The sequence below is a fragment of the Propithecus coquereli genome, unplaced genomic scaffold (assembly GCF_000956105.1).
Source record: "Propithecus coquereli isolate 6110/MARCELLA unplaced genomic scaffold, Pcoq_1.0 Scaffold107, whole genome shotgun sequence".
NCBI classification, from domain to species: domain Eukaryota; kingdom Metazoa; phylum Chordata; class Mammalia; order Primates; family Indriidae; genus Propithecus; species Propithecus coquereli.
Window position 1 is genome coordinate 1859821 of NW_012134636.1, and position 19381 is coordinate 1879201.

At 47.9% G+C, this 19381-nt stretch overlaps 2 protein-coding genes across 4 annotated transcripts in view; one reads left to right on the forward strand and one right to left on the reverse strand.

The window, feature by feature from the left end:
* The window catches only part of TADA3 (transcriptional adaptor 3), an 11569-nt gene extending 5736 nt beyond the window's left edge, over window positions 1–5833 (reverse strand). Inside the window, exons 1-7 of one of the 2 annotated variants that reach the window (XM_012646789.1) lie at window positions 5219–5239; window positions 5044–5100; window positions 4095–4327; window positions 2533–2783; window positions 2303–2408; window positions 839–980; window positions 644–747 (exon numbers count right to left, since the gene is read on the reverse strand). In XM_012646789.1, the coding sequence (XP_012502243.1) occupies window positions 644–747; window positions 839–980; window positions 2303–2408; window positions 2533–2783; window positions 4095–4301 (810 nt within the window). In that variant the 5' untranslated portion in view covers window positions 4302–4327; window positions 5044–5100; window positions 5219–5239. Of the gene's footprint in view, window positions 1–643; window positions 748–838; window positions 981–2302; window positions 2409–2532; window positions 2784–4094; window positions 4328–5043 lie in introns of both variants that reach the window. The other variant, XM_012646785.1, reaches the window with a different exon arrangement.
* ARPC4 (actin related protein 2/3 complex, subunit 4, 20kDa) lies at window positions 5375–17465 on the forward strand. Of its 2 annotated transcripts, XM_012646811.1 has the most exons (6): window positions 5375–5946; window positions 8938–9056; window positions 10519–10630; window positions 12512–12607; window positions 14193–14363; window positions 16558–17465. In XM_012646811.1, the coding sequence occupies exons 1-6, from the start codon at window positions 5944–5946 to the stop codon at window positions 16561–16563; spliced, it is 507 nt and encodes a 168-aa protein (XP_012502265.1). In that variant the 5' UTR covers window positions 5375–5943; the 3' UTR covers window positions 16564–17465. The 2 variants fall into 2 exon arrangements, with proteins under 2 accessions (XP_012502265.1, XP_012502272.1); XM_012646818.1 differs by lacking the exons at window positions 5375–5946; window positions 8938–9056 and adding an exon at window positions 10212–10397.
* The last annotated feature ends 1916 nt before the right edge of the window (window positions 17466–19381 follow it).

Consider the following 19381-nt stretch of genomic DNA (forward strand, 5'->3'; position numbering starts at 1 on the left):
GCCAGGCATGGTGGCGCATGCCTGCAGTCCCAGCTACTTGGGAGGCTGAGGCGGGTGGATTGTTTGAGCTCAGGAGTTCAAGACCAGCCTAAGCAAGAGCTAGATCCTGTTTCTACTAAAAATAGAAAGAAGTTGGCTGGACAAATAAAAATATATAGAAAAAATTAGCTGGGCATGGTGGTGCATGCCTGTAGTCCCAGCTATTCAGGAGGCTGAGGCAGGAGGATCGTGTGAGCCCAGGAGTTTGAGGTTGCTGTGAGCTAGGCTGATGCCACGGCACTCTACCCCAGGCAACAGAGTGAGACTCTGTCTCAAAAAAAAAAAGAGTTCCCTTTTCTGAGCCTCAACCTTCTCTTCTATGGCACAGGCCTCAGCCCTTAGCCAATACTCAGCAAAAGTAACCAGAGTAGTGACTACCTTTGGGGGAGGTTAGAGGCCGGAAAGGGGATGAGAGCAGCTTTAGGATATGGTAATGTTTTCTTTTGTGATCTTGAGGCTGGTAACACAAGCTCATTTGTGAAAATATATCAAGTTATATATTTATGATCTATGTGCCTTTCTAAATGATATATTTTGATAAAAAATAAACAAAACATTAAAACAGAGAGTAAATGTGGTTCCTGTTTTGGGTTGGGGTGCTCACCTCCACCAGGGCCTGCAGGAGGCGCTGTGTTAGGGCACCAAAGGGGCACCCGTCTTCTGGCTGCTCATGCTGGGCCTCAGACTTCTTCAGCAGAGCATCCACATCTGCAGTGGGCACAGAAGAGGAGGACAGGTGGAAAGAAATTCTAGGAGCTCAAGGCCTGGCCTGGGGTGGGCAGGGAGGTGAGGGGCCTACCTTTAGTGTCTAGTTCAGTCAGCGGACCCATGAGGCCTTTCTTCTTGTCAGCCACAGCCGCTGCCCGGGCCCCGTCCTTCTGCTCCTCCAGCAGGTCCTCCTGGGCCCAGCGCTGGGAGTAGTGCTTCCCCAGCGGTGGGATCTGTGGAAGAGATGGCACCCGGCTCCAAGGGGGTAAACAATGGCCAGTCATGCCTGGAGTGCAGGGGGCTCTCTGTGCACCTGGGCATTGCCAATAAGCTTTTCACTCATTCCCTCATTCATTCATTCATTCATTCACTTCTCCGTCTTACCCGTCTCCCCAGTCCCTAGTCCAAGGCCAAGGCCAGTGCCAGGTATATGTTAGAAGGGACAAAGGAGATAAAATACCTACACGCACACTGTACTAAGGGAGACAAGCACGTAAAGAACTAAAACACACACAGAAGTCAATGTGGAACAATTCCCAAAATATAAGGTGCAGAATTCTATATGTATATGGCTCAGGTTGGAGCTATTGCCTCTAGAGGAATTACCTTTTTATGTTGCTTGGAATTTACTACTGCCTGTATCCTGTATGAGTTACTTTTTCCTTCTTTCTCTTTCTCTTTCTCTATTTCTCTTTTTGAGACAGTGTCTTCCTCTATCACCCAGGCAGGAGTGCAGTGGTGTGATCATAGCTTACTGCAGCCTCAAAGTCCTGGCCTCAAGTGATCCACCTGCCTTGGCCTCCCAAGGTGCTGGGGTTACAGGTGTAAGCCACCATGCCCAGCCTACTTTTCCAAATAAATTTTTTAAAAATTCAGGTAAGTGAAGCAAAAGAGGTAGATCAAGGTGTTATGGCATCATAAATGAGAGATCAACTTTCTCGTGAGGAATCAGAAAAGGTGTTTTGGCAGAGGTTACATGAGATCAGGACCTTGAAGAGTGAATCAAGTCTGTCAGGAAGAGTTTGCATCGAGGTCCGAGACTAGCAAGGAGCCCGTGCTAGCCTAGAGTAAGGGCAAGGTGCTTGGTGGGGGCTGGTAAATGCAGCAGTGAAGAGAGCTGTGTCTAAGGGACCGGGGGAGGGGCACTGGGGCTGTGGCACCAAGACCCGAGACACTTGGACTTGATCCTGTGGATAACAGGAGCCAGGGACCTCTAGAGGCTGAAAAGCAAGCAAAAGAGTAAAGAGGCTGTTTGGATAAAAGCTGATGAAAACTTGAACCAAAGTAGAGGGGATGTAGATGAGGGGACAAGCGCAGACCTCACTGAAGTAGATGCGATGACTTCACTGAGGAGGTAGTGACCATCTGGCTGTGGTGGAGGAGAGGGAGTGCAAGGAGAAAGCTGAGAGTTTGAGCATGGATGGGTTGTTGGGGCAGACAAGAGGCTGGGCAGGGTGGAGGAAGGGAGGTGATACATGCTTTGGTATCTTTAATTGTGAGGCACCTCTGAGCCCTCCTGCTCTCCACCATGTCTACTGAGGCCCAGAGTTTTTACCTTATAATGTTCAGCCTCATCTTCTGGGGGTTTCAGCAGTTCCTCTAGTGTGCGCACCTCCTCGCTGGTGATGTCGGCACAATAGGGCTCCACCGAAGCCCAGAACCTGCAGGGAGAAGCAGATCCTGACTGGATGTCCCTCTGCCCCACCAGCCTCAGCCCTGGGTCCCTCTAGAGCTTCCACCACCAGAATCTTGAGCCCCCCCCCACCATGTTCTCCGGCCCACGACCTGTTGGGGGCATCATTCTTGGGAATCCGCGGCACGTCAATTGGGTCATCAGTGAATTCATATTCCTGGATCTTGGGCTGAAGGTTTTTGGATTTGGGCCGCCCCGGGCCAGGGCCTGGCCCATGTCCTGCCTTCCCTTCCAGTTTCTGCTTCTTGGGCTTCCCATGTTTGGGGGGAGCTCCAAGCTCATGGTCTCGACCCAGCTTCAAGAATCGTCGGTCACCTTTCTTATCTTGCCAGTCAGTGAGGATCTGAAATTTACAGAGACTGTCACCAAAGGGGAGAAAGTAAGACACAGGACAACTCTTTCCCCCAAGGAATAAATTAAGATCTAGAATCCAAGGAGGCTCCAAGGTCTTTCCCCATCCCCTTTTTACTTAGTAAACTCCCAGTGACCCTTCAAAACTCAGCTCCTTTTCAGTACCCTGTCTCTTAAAACTTTATTCATATACTTATCATCCCATTCACTTGTTTGTCTGTACTCTGATTCACTTGTGTAACACTCAAGCCAGTCACATATTGTTTAGTAGAAGAGTCAGATAAATGATCACACCCCAGTGCATGTTGGCCCTGCGAAAATATGCTGGTGGTGACTTTTTGGCAAAGGCAAGCAGCCTCCCAGCAAAACCTCATTTCAAATGTCACCACAACTGGGAAGCCCTCTCCGCATCAGTCACCCAGATTCTTAGATGCTAAAATGCAACTTAGTGTGCCACACCTCTTCTCAAAAAGCTTCCATGGATTCCCAGGGACCACAAGTTAATTCTATTCAACCTTTTAGGTCCAGCTGAACAGGCATTTCCTTCTTCTGTAAGTCTCTGGCACTTCTTACCTCCACTGTAGACCCAATCGTATCATTTCATTACAGACTATAAGCTCCCAAAGACCAGGAAGCTTATCTTAACTACCTCTATTACACAGAACCTAGCATAGTGCTCAGCATACAGGGCTCAGGGAAGTTTATGCAGTGAATAAAAATAGAGTAGTACCAATAAATACCATTTGAAATGCTTACTTAGTGTCAGACACTGGGCTGAGCCTTTGCAAAAATTCTTTTAATCCCCACAAAAGCTCTAAGGTAGAACTTCAGTCCACTTTGCAGATAGGGAAACTGACACTCAGAGATATGAGGTAACTTTCTCAAAGTCACAGAGCTAAGAAACAGCAACGCTGGCAAGTGCCTAGGCCAGGATTCAAATCCAGGTTGCCCCATTCCAGTTCTCCAGTACCCCTAACCATAACATATCACTTGGTATTTGCCTGACCTCCCCCTTCCTTTAGTTGGCAAGGTCCCTCATGGCCAAAATTGTCCTAATTACCTCTCTCTAATGACTAGTATAGGACACAGAACGGGAGATGGGGTGTCAATAAAAGCTTAGTGAATTGTAAATCATGCATATTCTTGTGTATTTTACATGTCACGTGAGCCCACTTTGGGTCTCTCTCTCTCTTTCACCATAAGCCTCTGTACCCCAGGCCTCAGTGGACAGGGCTAACTCAATGACCCATCCCATAACTTGTCATAGTCCTTCTCTGGTGATGTCCCCTCTCTGGGGTATCACCTGGGTTTCAGCTTCAAGCACGCGCAGGCGCCGACTGGCAGAGGAGAGCAGGGTCTCAAGCTCCAGCTGTAGGGTGTCCAGCTCCTCAATGCCGATGCCATCATCTTCAGAGCGGGCCAGCACTGCCGTGTAGCGGGGACAGACCTTTAGGTGGTCCACAGACTTGAAGTCGTGGAACTGCAAGGGGCAGTCCTTCAACTCACTCATGGCCCAGGATATGGGACTCTGTGGAACTGGAGAGGAAAGGGGGGTGGTGGGAGACAAAGTGGCATGAGAAAAGCCCAAGGGCTTCTTCTCCCCAGGGACAGCCTCGACAAGGAAGCCAGGCTTCAGTACTCTTACCAACAAGCTGATAGCACAGTTCCTACTCACAGGGCACCTGCTGTCCACCAAGCTAGGTGCAGAGCACTTTACCAGCTTATCTCATTGAATTCCTCACCCAACTCCACAACCAGGAACCACTGTGATCCCCTTTTTACAGAGGAAGAAACTGAGACTCTGTAAGGGTGGGTACATGCCTAAGCTTCTGAGATGCAATTTGAACCCTAGTCGTCTTGAGTCCACACCCTCAGTCACCATGATGTATCACTATGTTCTGTCTTTCCCATACTCTTCCCTTCTGCTCTACTCCTCCTGGGTTCTGTAAGGCCTCTGAGTTCCAAGTACCTCATTCTTAAAATGTTCTCTGCCTCCCGGCCTCCTTGTCTCCCCCTACTCATCTTCCTCCCTGATCTATGTCCCTAATAGTGGCTTAGAACGTGGGCTGGTAAGCCAGACAGATCTGGGTTCAAGCACTTTACCATTCTCTACTTATGTGCCCCTGAACATGTTATTTATTTAACCTTTTGGAGTCTCATATTTTCCATCTGTAAAATGAAAACAAAAGAAGTCTCAGTCTGTTTCCCCACAAAATGTCTAACTGTAAAATGGGGATAACAACAGTACCTACCTCCCTGAGACGTTCTGAGGATTAAGAGATGATGCCGTCAAGAGCCCAGTTCAGTGTCTGGCACCGAAGAAGGGGGACTGTTTAACGGCTGGCCCCACCCAGGGGTCGCCCAATGTCCCGCCTTCAGGATCCCCGTCCTCTAGGGACACCCTAAAGCGGCCCCCGCCCCCTCTACCTCCTCACTGCAGCCTCCTACCGCCCCGGGGCCGCGGGAGGGGGCGGGGAGTTCCGGTCGGTCGGAGCAACCGCCCAGGAACTGGCTATGGACAGGCCTCCTGCAGATGACGCGGGGGCGGGGAGACGGCGAGGACCAGGCCACTGTGGTTAGCGGGGGAGGGGAAGGCGGCCGCAAGCGAGCCCACTGGAGGTGGGGTAAGAGTGGCAAGCCTCGGCAAACCCTAGGGAACAGCCGGGCCTGGGGGGCGGAGCTCGGCAGCCCAGACCTCTGCGCGGCAGCGAGCGCAGCCGAGCCCCAGGGGCTGCAGGTAGGAGGGGCCGGAGGGAGGATGGGGGCGCAGAACCGGAAGAAACGAAAGGCTCCTCCGCCTCGCCTTGTCCTAATTTGGTGCCCAACCTGAGGTCGGGCTGTACCATTGCGTGACTGGGGAAGCCTGTGGAAAAGGAGACAAGAAAGCCGAAGACACAAAGGAGAGCTGCAAAGAAAGCTAAAGAAGCTTGCGTATCGATGCACTTTCAAGAGTTTAAAATGCCAAAACAATCCTAGGGAGAAAATTTCCTGAGGTTCCAAGTGTTCCTAGGGTCTCTCTCCCCCACTCAAGACATAGGTGGTACCGCCCGGAAGTCCGGGCGGAGACTGCGGCTGCGCTCCTCGCGAAAGGGCAGCCGTCGCGAAGCTGGCCACTTCCGCACTTCCGCTTTCCGGCCCAGCCAGCGCCCGCGATGGTGAGAGAGCCGGGCCCCGGGCAGGGATCCCTAGTTGTTGTGTCTCTAGGTTGTGGGTCGGGGGGAGATGGAGGCTTTGCCGTGGAGGCCTAGGGCTGAGGGATACCGGGGAGGTGTGGGGCCACGAAGAGGGTAGCAGAAAGAGGATGGGGCGGGGGCCCGAAGTGAGAAGGGGGCGAGCAGGAGGACTCGCTAGTAAGAAGCAGGCCCTAGAGCGGCTTTACAGTCGCGCCTTCGAAGCAGGTAGGGAATATTCCTGAAGCAGGGAGGGTGCCGGAAGTGGGGCCTCATAGGCTTGTGGGAGCGCCTCGTAGGCACGTAGTAGGCCTTATAGCCAGTTGCAGAGCTGCTGAGGCATACAGGCAGGCCACCTCCCCATCCAAAGTAGAGCTTCACTAAATACACCCCCTTGTCCTTTCCTGCCTTTTTGACCCCACAGTTTTCCAAGGCAGGTGTCCACACTTCCTTTCCCCATTCTTCTCGGTACCTCCAGCCTTGCCTCTACCCATCTCTTCTGTGTTGCCTCCACTCAGGCCCTTTCCTGGTCAGAACTATAAAAAATCGTGTCTGTCTTGCTGTGTGTTAGCTCTGATACGCTGATACCTCTCTTCCTTTAAATTCTCCTTTTTGAGTATGTCGGCATTTCTGGGAGTTGTGACTTTGGCTTACCACCTCCTTTTCTTCACACTGTCGCTGGTAGTACCTGTCTAGTTTCCATGTTTTGATGATCCTCTGCTTTCTGGTGACTCCTCAATCTGCCTTCACAGCTCTCTTTCAAGCTTCGCCTGGGTCTCTTGAAGACACCCTGAAATTAGACGTCTAGTTCAAAACTCATCTTCCCGTCTAAGCTTGCTCTTCCTCCTGTCTTCCCTACACTGGCAGGCAAACTTTGTGACCTCACACCTCAGCTAGAAACCTGGTTTGTTTTTTTTTTGTTTTTTTTTTTTGAGTGATGACATGCCTCTTGTTCTGTTAAAAATTCAAGTTTATAGAGTTATTACGTGAAACTGTTTTATTCTTGAAAGGGCAGATGTCACAAGGCTGGCCGCCTAAAATTCAGCCTTTTTAGGTTTACCATCTGAGTATTGACCAAGACATGCCTGGCATGATGCGTACTTGTAGTCCCAGCTACTCCAGAAGCTGAGGCTGGGAGATTGCTTGAGCCCAGGAGTTGGAGGATGCAGTGCGCCATGAGCACGCCTGTGCATAGGCACTGCACTCCAGCCTGGGCAACATGGCGAGACTCAGTTTCTTAAAAAAAGAAAAAGTCATGTAACCAGTACTGTAATCAAAATAAATTTTCATCACCCCAAAAAGTTCTCTCAAGTCCCTTTGTAATTATTTCTTTCCCCTCCTCCCAACCCAAAAAAACAACGGGTTTTTTTTTTTCTCCATATAGTTTTGCCTTTTCCAGCTTGTCATGTAAATGGAATTCTTCAGTATGTAGGCTTTTTAGTGTGGCTTACCATGATGCATTTGCAAGTCATCCATGTTGTATGTATCAGTAGTTTGTCCTTCTTATTGCTGGGTAGTATTTCATTGTATGGATGGACCACAATTTGTTGGGAGTTATTTTTTGATTCGGTTATCCTCTGCATTTAATGTCAATCCACACCCTGTGATATTCTTTGCTTGTCCCTCTCTGCTTTATGTCTCACTTCCCTCTCCAATCCATTTGCCACAGAGCCACCATGCAGCGGCAGTCATGTAACTTCCTCCTCAGAAAGCCCCAACAGTTCCTTACCACCTTAAAAGAAAAGCTAAACTGAGTAGCCTGGCATTCAAGATTCCCCATTATCTTACCCCAGCCTACCACTGCAACCTCATCTGCTGAATCTAAAATGCTTCTATACAGAAACATTGTATTCATTACTACTTCTGGAACTCTTGATGCCATTTTGTGTTATGCTAACCTTACTTAAGTTATTTCTTCCATTCATTTATTCTACAGAAAATGAGTAAGACACTGTATATGTTAGGCACTGAGCTAGGTACAGGTTATATAGATGTGAATAAAATAGACGTGGTCTATTGACCATGAAGCTTACAGTCTAGTGAAGGAGCAGTCACTTTATAAAAGACAAAGAGGATGTGTCATTGTAAATTGTAATAAATGCTACGAAGGGGGAAGTCAAGAAAGGCCTCTCTGAGGAAGGAAGAGGCTGTCCCTAATAGACTGAGATCTGAAGGATGACTTAGGCAGAGAGAGAGGAGAAAATCCTGCAGATAGATGGTTCAGCATAGATAGATATAAAGAAAGCCCTGTGGTGAAAAAGAACTTGCCTAATATAAGGAATTGACCACTGTAGCTAGAACCTGATCCCTCTACTAGGAATGTCCTTATTCTCCTTTTTCTCATTGTAAAATCCTCCTAATCCTATTTCCATCTTTAATTCAAAGCCAGTTTCTTTTGCAAATACAGATTACTTGTAAATCTAAATATTTCACATTTTATCCTCCTTTATGTCAGTTATTTTCTCTATCTCTTCCACCCAGCTGGGTTATTTGAGGATAGAGATGGTTTTAATCATGTTTGATTTCCCAGCTTGCTTAGTGCCTGGCAAACAGTAAACCTCTCCATTTGTTGCCTTAATAGACAGATTGAGGACAATTATTCGTTTACCTGTATGCCTCTAGACCACAGTTCCTCGGCCTCAGTACTGTTGACATTAGGGGCTGGATAATTCTTTGCTGTGCACGGCAGGATGTTAAGTGGATACTTGTCCACTCAATGCTAGTAGCACCTCCCTCCTGCCCAAGTCATGACAATCAAAAATGTCCTGACATTACCAAATGTCTCTCAGCAGACAAAATTGTCCCCTGTTGAGAACCACTGCTCTGGATTTAGACTGAAAGACAATCTTGAAAGTGCCTAGTCTGTGGTGTCTGAGAGCTGGGTACCCTTAGTGCTGCCTTGCTCTGTGGGAGCTGGAGTAGGTGTTGGTGAGGCAGGTTTTGATCTTTCCCACCTCTTGGGTTTTTTTCCTGCAGACTGCCACTCTCCGCCCCTACCTGAGTGCCGTGCGGGCCACACTGCAGGCTGCCCTCTGCCTGGAGAACTTCTCCTCTCAGGTCGTGGAACGACACAACAAGCCTGAAGTGGAAGTCAGGTAGGAAAAGAAAAGGTCAGTGGTTAGGGTAGGGATGAGGGGTGCAGCACACAGGGATGATGCTGTCTAGAAGGTGTCATGAACTTACATCCTGGAGTTGTCAGGACAGCTACAGTTGACATTTTGTCTTGCTGCCAAATGAACACTGGTTCCCAATTTGGAGTTACAAAAATAGGGTCACTGGGTTGGCAGGACAAAACCCAGGGGAGAAGCCAAGACGCTCTACACACAATCTGACTTCTCAGAGCAGTGCTGTTTATGAAGTAGCCTGTGGTATTATTGAACCCACTGGCAGTTTAAGGAGTAGTTGGAGAATTTAGTCATCTGAGATGCCATCTTCATATTTTTCTAATTTAAGGATCAAGGATTTTTTTCCTTACCAGCCTAGACCCTCCTACCCTGTACTTGAAATATTCCATATTTGGAATGATTTTTTCTTCTGTATTTTCCATTTCATAAATAAATTGTTCTTTTTCCCCTTTAAAATAAAATCTGGGACATACATAATTGAGATAAGCTGTGTTACCCCATTAAGTGATATGATTTGATTTGAATTTTAGAAAATAACTGACGAGATGTTAAGATGTGCCATGCTTAACATATATGATTTCCAGTAGGCATTTAAAAATGATAACAGCTCACAGATACCACCACTTCAGTTAACTGTCGTTATAGATATCTAGGGATTCAGTGGCATCAGCTTAGGACCTTTGCTACCTCAATAGTGAATAATTGAATCATTTCTGGAATGATAATTGAAGGATGCCAAACTGTTCAATGTTAGCTTGTCCTTATCTCCAGGCAGGGGCTCGTTCCTCATTCCCTAAATGTGTACTAGTTTGCCTGTATAGGTTGAGTGTCCCTTATCTGAAATGCTTGGGACCAGAAGTGTTTCAGATTTCAGGTTTTGGAATATTTGCAAATACTTAACCAGTTGATTATCCCTGATCCAAAATCCACAATGCTCCAGTGAGCATTTCCTTTTGAGTGTCATGTTGGCTCTCAGAAAGTTTTGGATTTTGGAGCATTTTGAATTTCAGATTTTTGGCTTAAGGATGTTTAGTCTGTAGTTATTAAAATCAGATATCTTTTGTAAAGCTCCTACCATGTGCCAGGCACGCTATTAGACACTTGACCCTTTTTGATCTCTCTTAGTCCTCACCAGTGAAATAGAATCAGTCATTTTACAGATGAGGAAATTGAGATTCCAACAGGGTAACTTGTCCAAGGAAAGTAACAGAGGAGGCTGGATTTCAGAACCTTTTCGCCCCGACTCCAGAGCCTGTGCTCTTTCTGCTGGAGAACATGCTTACTGGCCCCCATCTTGGAGCACCCCTGCTTGTGAGTCTTCTACTGCTTGGACTCTGTGATCTCAGATGGTGACTTCAGGACCTGCTATGGGGTTGCCCTGACTGTTCTGTCCCTCTATACTACAGAGGCCTCTGTGATATTGTGTTTTCAGGAGTAGCAAAGAACTCCTGTTACAGCCCGTGACCATCAGCAGAAATGAGAAGGAAAAGGTTCTCATTGAGGGCTCCATCAACTCTGTCCGGGTCAGCATCGCTGTGAAACAGGTAAGTTCGCCATTGAGGAGGCCCAGATTGGGAGCTCTCTTCCAAGCCTGGGGTCTCCATCCAAGAGATCAGTGTCCCAGATTCAGAGTGTAGGAAACCTAGGCTCTGCTTTCTTAAATGTACTCAGGAGATGATTTGCTAAACTCAGCAGGTCAGTAGAATAAAAAGAAAGAAACCCCATCTTGGAGGCCTTGCTCTGGATTAGAAGACAGGAAATGTAGCAGCCAAGGCCGGGGGACCAGTTGAGTGTCAGGTCACAGAACTATTCCTGAGGAATGAGGAGTAAGTACAGTTCAGAAATACAAGCATTGCCAGTACCAGTTTGATAGCCATAGCCTCAGAAACTGGGCCGGGCGCGGTGGCTCACGCCTGTAATCCTAACACTCTGGGAGGCTGAGGCGGGAGGATCATTTGAGCTCGGGAGTTCGAGACCAGCCTGAGCAAGAGTGAGACCCCGTCTCTACTAAAAAACAGAAAGAAATTGGCTGGACAACTAAAAATACATAGAAAAAATTAGCCAGGCATGGTGGCACATGCCTGTAGTCCCAGCTACTCGAGAGGCTGAGGCAGAAGGATCGCTTGAGCCCAGGAGTTTGAGGTTGCTGTGAGCTAGGTTGACGCCACGGCACTGTAGCCTGGGCAACAGAGCGAGACTTTGTCTCAAAAAAAATAAAAAAAAAAAAAAAGATAGCCGTAGTCTCAGAAACTGAGACTTAGTGCTGTTTCTTTTACATTTCCTCAGACAGTGTTTCACAAATGCCTATCATTCCCACCACCCCATAATTTTTGTCATATTTATGTACCACCTGGGTGGTTATTTATTTAATAGATTTCTTTAAATTGTCTTATTTTCTTTTACTTAAATTTGTTTGAAGAGAAACTTTATGCCATAAATGAGAAAACAGCATCACTTGCCACAATAGAAGACAACTCTAAAAATAAACACAATAAACACAAAATAGTGTTATTAAATTCAGACTGTGTACTGTTGCCTACAGAAAACTCCAACCCTAGGGCTTGCTGTCTTTGTTAAATGGAAGATTAACAAGTGTTGGAAGGTGATGTGGGCATACTAGCATCCAGCTGCCAAGTTCTTCCTTTAGAAATACTGAAAGAATTCAGAAGGGAGAAGCTTTGGGGATTGTTTGATGTTCTGTGTTAATAAAGCAGAGACCACCTAAGGTTATCTCTGATACCCCAGGTGGTACGTGATACACGCTTTGGGAAATTTAGCACTAGTGAAATGAGAAAGAGAATAGCACCTTTGTTTTTCTTTTTTTATGAGACAGGGCCTTGCTGTGTCATGCAGGCTGGAGTGCAATGACAAGATCATAGCTCACTTTATCCTTAAACTCCTGGATTTAGGCGATCCCCCTACCTCAGCCCTCCAAGTAGCTGGGACTACAGGCACATGCTGTTAGCATGTTTGGCTAATTTTTCTTATTTTTTGTAGGGACAGGGTTTCACTATATTGCTGAGGCTGGCCTCAAGTGATCCTCTGCCTCAGCCTTCCAAAATGCTGGGATGATGGGCGTGAGCCATCTGGCCTGGCCAACAAGCATGGTTTTGCAGGAGAGGCAGCTTTGAGTATAGGTGTAGACTCTGAAGGAGTTGATAAAAGACTAGTTTGCCAGAATTACCTCTCTGGAATGGGTGAGGGCAAGATCACAGTAGTGCCTCATTAAGTTAGAGATGTTCTAAGGTAGACCCTTCTTTCAGTTGGCAACCAAGTCCCCTGCAGTTCAAAGTTCAGGCCATGATTGATCATAATACCAAACTTCACTGTCTCCAGCAAGCGTGGGGTCAGAAGACCAGGCTACTGGTTATTTTTTGCCTAGGGTGTTAGCTTTAGAGCAACATGTTTCTCTTTTTCTTCTCTAGGCTGATGAGATCGAGAAGATTTTATGCCACAAGTTCATGCGCTTCATGATGATGCGAGCAGAGAACTTCTTTATCCTTCGAAGGAAACCGGTAGAGGTGAGACCCTGTGATCCATGTGTTCATAATACCCAGGATCCTGTCACTGAGTAGCCTGGGATTGTTTCTACATCCAGGAATGCTACTTCTCCAGCTATAGGGCATGCACTGCCCGAGTCAAGAGTTGGCCTTTATCTCAGCTGGAGTGGGAGCAGAGGGGATCAGAAGCTTAGAAGTTGGATCTACTTCAACCATAGAAAAGGCAAAAATGATGAGATACATTGCTCATCTTCCCAGAGCCTACAGTCTAGCAGCAGAAAGAACACAGTGAATTAGAAATCCTTTCTAAACTCTCACCAATCGAATCAATCTCTCAAAGCCACAGTTAACATTGGGTCAATTGTTGCCTGACTTGAATCTTCTCCACCGACCCCCCTGCCAGGTCAACATAAAATATCCCCTGTGACTGAGCAACTACCATGCCGAGCAGCATACGCCATCATCAGACATATCGGATGTGTTGGCCAAGTTCTCCTCATCCTGAGCCAAATTCACTCTCCTGGTCCAAGATCTAACTTCTGGAGCGACCCGAATTAAATAAAATTGCTCTTCTTCCAACCCTCCAGTAGTAAAAGACCTCAATCCATCCCTCTCCTGCATCATCTCTTCTCTGGACTAAATGTTCCCTATTGTTCGATTAGATTCTTTGTTTTTGAGACATGGTCTTGCTCCGTCACCTGAGCTAGAGTGCAGTGGCGTCATCATGGCTCACTGCAACCTCAAGCTCCTGGGCTCAAGTGATCCTCCTGCCTCAGCTTCCTGAGTAGCTGGGACTACAGGCATGGGACATCACACCTGGCTAATTTTTCTGTTTTTTATAGAGATGGGGTCTCGCTCTTGATTAGGCTGGTCTTGAACTCCTGGCCTCAAGTGATCCTCCTGCCTTGGCCTCCCAAAGTGCTAGGATTACAGGCATGAGCCATGGTGCCCACCTAGATTCTTCTGTAAAAAAATTTGAAGTCCTGGCTGGGCGCGGTGGCTCACGCCTGTAATCCTAGCTCTCCGGGAGGCCGAGGCGGGCGGACTGTTTGAGCTCAGGAGTTCGAGACCAGCCTGAGCAAGAGCAAGACCCTGTCTCTACTAAAAATGGAAAGAAATTAATCGGACAACTAAAAATATATAGAAAAAATTAGCCAGGCATGGTGGCACATGCCTGTAGTCCCAGCTACTGGGGAGGCTGAGGCAGGAGGATCGCTTGAGCCCAGGAGTTTGAGGTTGCTGTGAGCTAGGCTGGCGCCACGGCACTCTAGCCCAAAAAAAAAAAAAAAAAAAATTTGAAGTCCCTTCCCTCATTCTGAATGCAGAACTGTTTGTGCCACAGATAGTCTTCCAGAGATGTCTGATATACAAAAAACTCACAGCTGGGTTTAGTTGCTTGATTCTAACATAGACACTACCCAGCCCCACCACCATCCTCAGAGCAAGTGGGCTGCTGACTGGAAGGGCGTGTAGCTTGGAAGAAGATCACAGTCTGCTGGAAGCAGGTGGATGAGTGAAGTAGAGGACTTGGCCAGCTAAATGTCCCCAGAGCATTAATTGTCTCCTGTTTGTTCTCTTCGTCATCCCTACTGTCTTCCTTCCCTAGGGGTATGACATTAGTTTTCTGATCACCAACTTCCACACAGAGCAAATGTACAAACACAAGTTGGTGGACTTTGTGATCCACTTCATGGAGGAGATTGACAAGGAAATCAGTGAGATGAAGCTGTCGGTCAATGCCCGTGCACGCATCGTGGCTGAGGAGTTCCTCAAGAATGTGAGTAGGGGCCTTCCTATTTCTTTCCAGAGCCATGGGTCATATTAAGAACTTAGCACCTGGTGGGAACGTGGTGCCAACAGTGTGTTTACATTTCCTGAGGACTCTAGGCCCTCTAGTGCATGGCAGGTCAGCCAGGTGCTTTGGAGCTAGAAGACCTGAGGTTCATCTCTGAGAGCTGAAGGGCATTTTCCGTATCTGGGTGTCTGGAACACCTCGTAGTCTCTCATAGGAACTTAGACACTCATTTCTACAACTAAAATGTCCGTAAAGCCCTTACGTGTATCTGATTCAAACCCCAAGTGAGGCAAGTGAAGTCCACATGTGAATTTTCTAGGAATATAGGACAGTTAATCATGGTATAATTCCACTTCTCAAACAGACTTCAGCATCTGTTTCTCAGTCTTAAAGTCATGATTTCTTTAACCTGTTTTCCCTCACTTTCCTGGCTTAAGTCCTCCAGATCCCTCTTAAATTGTGCCTTTCTAACCAAGGACAGCAGGCCTCTGAAGAGGAAGAATTGTTTACATTGATGAACTGATGACATAGTTGTTCTTGTTTAGATATTCAGGACATGCCTTCTTTTTTCTTTCCTTCTTCCAAACAATCTTTGGCTTGTTGATATGTTCCACCCAGAGTTGACCGATCTGCAGATGGTAGATGTAATGTTTACTCCTACCAGTCCATGCAGACCCATGCATGCCCAGAAGGAGCTCAGATTCCTAAAAATGGAAATGACACCCGCTTCCCTTGGGGTTTAATGATACTGAGGGGGGCCAGTGACAAAGCTGTACTGTGTGCACAGAGCAGCGTGGTTTTTCAGCTCACTCAGGCTGTGCAGTCAGACTACCAGGTTTGAATCCAGGCTCTGCTGCTTCCTCAGCCATGTCACTGAATCTCTCAACTAAGCCTTGGTTTCCCAAGCTGTGAAATGAGGACCTACTAATTAATATTTACTTTTCAGAGTGGTTGAGCATTAAATGAGATCATATATGTAAAATGTAGCACCTGGTATATAGTAAGCTTTCCATACATTGTAGCACCGAAATTTTGTGGCCGGGGCACTAGGAAGCCTCTGAACTGAACTGTGAGGGAAAATAGCTCTTGTCCCAGTTTAATATTGGGCACACTCACTCAACAGTCCTTTACTTATTTATGAAAATTACATTTTTATAGAGTTATACAGCTAAAAAAGCATGTTCACATGTCCCGTCTAATACTTAAAACAATCTTTGAGTCAGGTATTCTCACCGTTTTACAGATAAGTAAACTGGGGCTGTGGAAGGGAAGTCACCTGCCCCAGGTTCCCCAGCCAGGAAGTGGAGGAACCAGAACGTGGAGCTGGGTTTTCCAACTCAGAGATCTAAGATAGTACCACAGCATCTGGCAGGGGTCACAAACTCAGGTGTACGGAAAGGTCGGGCAGGTAGTGCGTGCGGGTGGCATGGGTGGGGTGAGGACCTGCTGAGCGCAAGCCTCATTGAAGAGGATTGCCATCACGTGGCTGCAGCCCATCGTGGCTTCATCTCCCAGCTTCTCATGAGAATCCCCAAATACGGATTTGTATGTGGCATCTCACATGTTTTCAAGGTTGGCAGTGAATTCATACTTTTTCAGACACTGTGTGGCCAAACAGTACTCATCTTTGGGCTGGATTCAGCCATGGGGCCATTGGTTCACAACCTTTGGTCTATAAGATGTCCAGGACTGTGCTAGACGCCATGAGGGATACGTGAGGGCAGAAAGCTTTTCAAGGGCCTGTCCTGGTTGGAGGATCACCCAGAGCTTGACACAAAGTACCAGATCCTGGGTCCTTTTCCCCTTGGCCCTCTGAGTCCCTAAGCCACTTGCATGTGTGCCCCCATGACTAAAGCAAGCCACCTCAGTTCACCCTGCAAGACACTGACAGAGCTTTATAGCAGCCTCCATGACACGGCCCAGGGCAGCCGTGGAGAAGCCATCATTACTGTTACTTTTTCTGCCTTATTTAGCACTGGGTTTGGGGATAGTACTCACAGGCCACTGCTGAATGCTGGCTGAAGTACAGCATGACCACAGCGTGTCCTGGGACCCAATTCTGCCCTTCAGAGATCTGAGCACAGTGGCAGCTCTCAGATCAGCCCACCTCCCCAGAGCAGGCCCACCAGGATACAATAATAATCACCATGCCCTTGCCTCTTGGTTCTTTTGACAGTTTTAAACCATCTGGTTGGATCTCGTGGCCTTCCCCCCACACTCCCCCGTGTCTCTGCGAAGGCGTCCTGGAGTCACTCCCCAGAGCGGCGGCGGTGGCGGCGGCGGCGACGAGCTGGGTCGGGGTGGGCATTAGATGTGGGAGGGGGGTGGTGTGCTTGCTAGCTGGGCAAGAAAGCAGCAGTGGACCTGCCCCACGGCCACACATGCCTGGTCAGGCTGGCTTCTCAAGTTCAGTCCCCTGGGCTGGGACGGATTTTTTTTTAATGTCTTGAAACTTAAACTCTGTGCTTGTAGGAGACTGTAGCCTTTTTGTCTTTTTTTTTTTTTTTTTTTTAAACAAACAGCCTCCTCCTCCAGTGGCTGTGACTGGTCCCAGTGATTGTACCTTATTGGTCGCTGTGGGTCTGGGCAGGCCTGGAGCCAGAAGGCGACTACCTTTCCTTCCCCATGCCACCCCACGTCGAGGGGAAGAAGGTTCAGACTCCAGTTCCTCTCCCGGGCCCGTTTATTCCCAAGCCTCCTTGGGCCAGCATAAGTGGTGGGGACCCTCTGCCAGCTTCCTGAGCTCTGCCTGAAGATGGCCACCCAGCACTGGTTGGGGACAAGGGCTGAATCGGTGACCACCGGTCATGCCTAGGAGCTGGGGCTCAAAAGCCAGGCAACCTCTGGCTGTAGGGGCCATTTGGTGCCCTCCCAGCTGAGGGGGGGCCACTGTTTCGCCTTGTCTATCAGTGCAGTGCCTGCACCAGAGGTGGAGGGGTGAGTCCTCCAGAGCTTCCTGGCCAGGCCCCCCTCCTGCCTGCTCTGGCTCCTCTGCTCCCACGCTCGCTGTCCCTTTTCTATTCTGGTGGAGCCTCCTTCCCCTAATTAAAGTCTTTTCTTGCCCCTTTGGGGCTGCGTGAGGTCTGTGCTCTGTGTGTTATGTGAAAGGAGGAGAGGTGGGGCTTTTTTTCCCCTGAGACCATATGGCTGGTACTTGGGCCCAGAGCTCTTCACCAGACACAGTCTCTGGATTGGTTCTACCATTATCCCTGCCAAGGGCCCCAGCCCGAAGACCTCTTTCATTGCAGTCCAGGCACCATCCATTTCTGAAACTGTCTCTGCCTGTATAGTTTTGGTGCTTTTCACATAATGATCTCATTTGCGCTAAAAGGTAACCTCAGAGAAAAAATGATCCCATTTCATGGATAAGGAAACTGAGGTTCCAAGCAGGAGATGTAATAGCTTGCCTCAAACCTCTCAGCCAGTGAGCAAGAGGAGAGACTTCTGCCTGTGCTATGACAGTAATCACTAGCCACATGTGGCTATTTAATCTTCAATTATTGTGATTAAATAAAGTTTAAAATTCTCAGTCCCATTGGAAACATTTCAAGTGCTCATATATAGACATTTCCATCATTGCAGAAAGTTCTATTGAATAGTGGTAGACCTTAGTGATACCTTAAAGTACAAAGAAAAAACAAAAAAACTTGTGTTTGAGTCTTGACCCTTGTTGCTAAATTTGAGCAAGTTGTTTACATTCTCTGCCTCCGTTTTTTAAGTGGAGATATGAATGTGAACAGTCTGACACAGCCCCTGCCACACAGGCACTGAATGAGCAATAGCTGTTCATTATTAAATAGCCTGGTATCTGGAGCTGTTTGATAACTTCCAATATGTAGGCATGGGGGATGTTACCCCTGCCTTGAAAGGACTTGGGGGTCCAGTAAAAGAGCTAGGTGTGTAAATAGGGGCACTGAAGTATTTCTTTCTTTCTCTTTTTTTTTTTTTGAGGCAGTGTTGCTCTGTTGCCCTGGCTCACAGCAACCTCAAACTCCTGGGCTCAAGCGATCCTCCTGCCTCAGCCTCCCAAGTAGCTGGGACTACAGGCTTGCACTACCATGCCTGGCTAACTTTTTTCTATTTTTGGTAGAGACAGGGTCTCACTCTTGCTCAGGCTGGTCTTGAACTCTGACCTCAAGTGATCCTCTGCCTCAGCCTTCCAGAGTGCAAGGATTACAGGAGTGAGCCTCTGCACGTGGCCTGAAGTGTGTCATACTAATTTTACAAGTCTGGGGCCCTGGAGGGGGTATATTTAGGTGTCAGGAAAAGCTTCAAGAAGGGTTGGCCTTTGAATTGAGCTTTCAAAAGGGATTCCTTCAGATGGCCAAGGGAATCTCTTTTGAAGGGGAGGACAAAGTAATGTTAAAGGGAGGAGGGAGGGGGTGGTGGCAACTTGAACAGCTATCATCCCCTTTATGACATTATCTCTGTGACCTCCCCATCCTGCCTTGCTGAATTAGGTGTCCTTCCTCTGGGGCACATGGTTATTTTCTAGCTTTGCAGTGAATGTTAAAGGTGCTCATGGTGAAGCTGGGTGATTACTAGGGTATGGCAGCTGGTCACTCAACAACCCTCACAGAACAGCATTGCCTGGGTGAGCCAACCACAACCCTCATTTGTCATAGATCTATCTTCCAGGGTCCAAAGTCCCTAAAACCAGAATTGCAGGCCAATTAGAACAGTCTGGATGGTTGCCAATCAGTGGATTCTCTCTTGGGGGGCATGCTTTTTATGAAACACAGCCACCAGCCAAAGGCAGGTTGGGAAAGGTGGTCTCAGTGGTTGGGGTCAGCTGGACAGGTAGGTGGGGGTCCCACCTTCACTGTAAGAGTAGATCTACGCAGTGACTTAACAAAGGTAGGTTCTTCACCCAGGGTACTCTTCCCTGGACGCTGCCTGAATGGGCACTGGTGGAGTTTGCCTCTCAAAGTGCCCCTGCTTTGTACTTCCATGACCGAAAGGCAACACTTCAGAGAGATAACATGGAGTTTGAGAGTGAG

Bases quoted from the DNA above. Each gene is read 5' to 3' on its own strand.
- ARPC4 (XM_012646811.1), top strand. The intron at 10,631-12,511 runs GTAAGTTCGCCA...TTTCTTCTCTAG, and splicing joins TCAGCATCGCTGTGAAACAG to GCTGATGAGATCGAGAAGAT. The intron at 12,608-14,192 runs GTGAGACCCTGT...TTCCTTCCCTAG, and splicing joins TTCGAAGGAAACCGGTAGAG to GGGTATGACATTAGTTTTCT.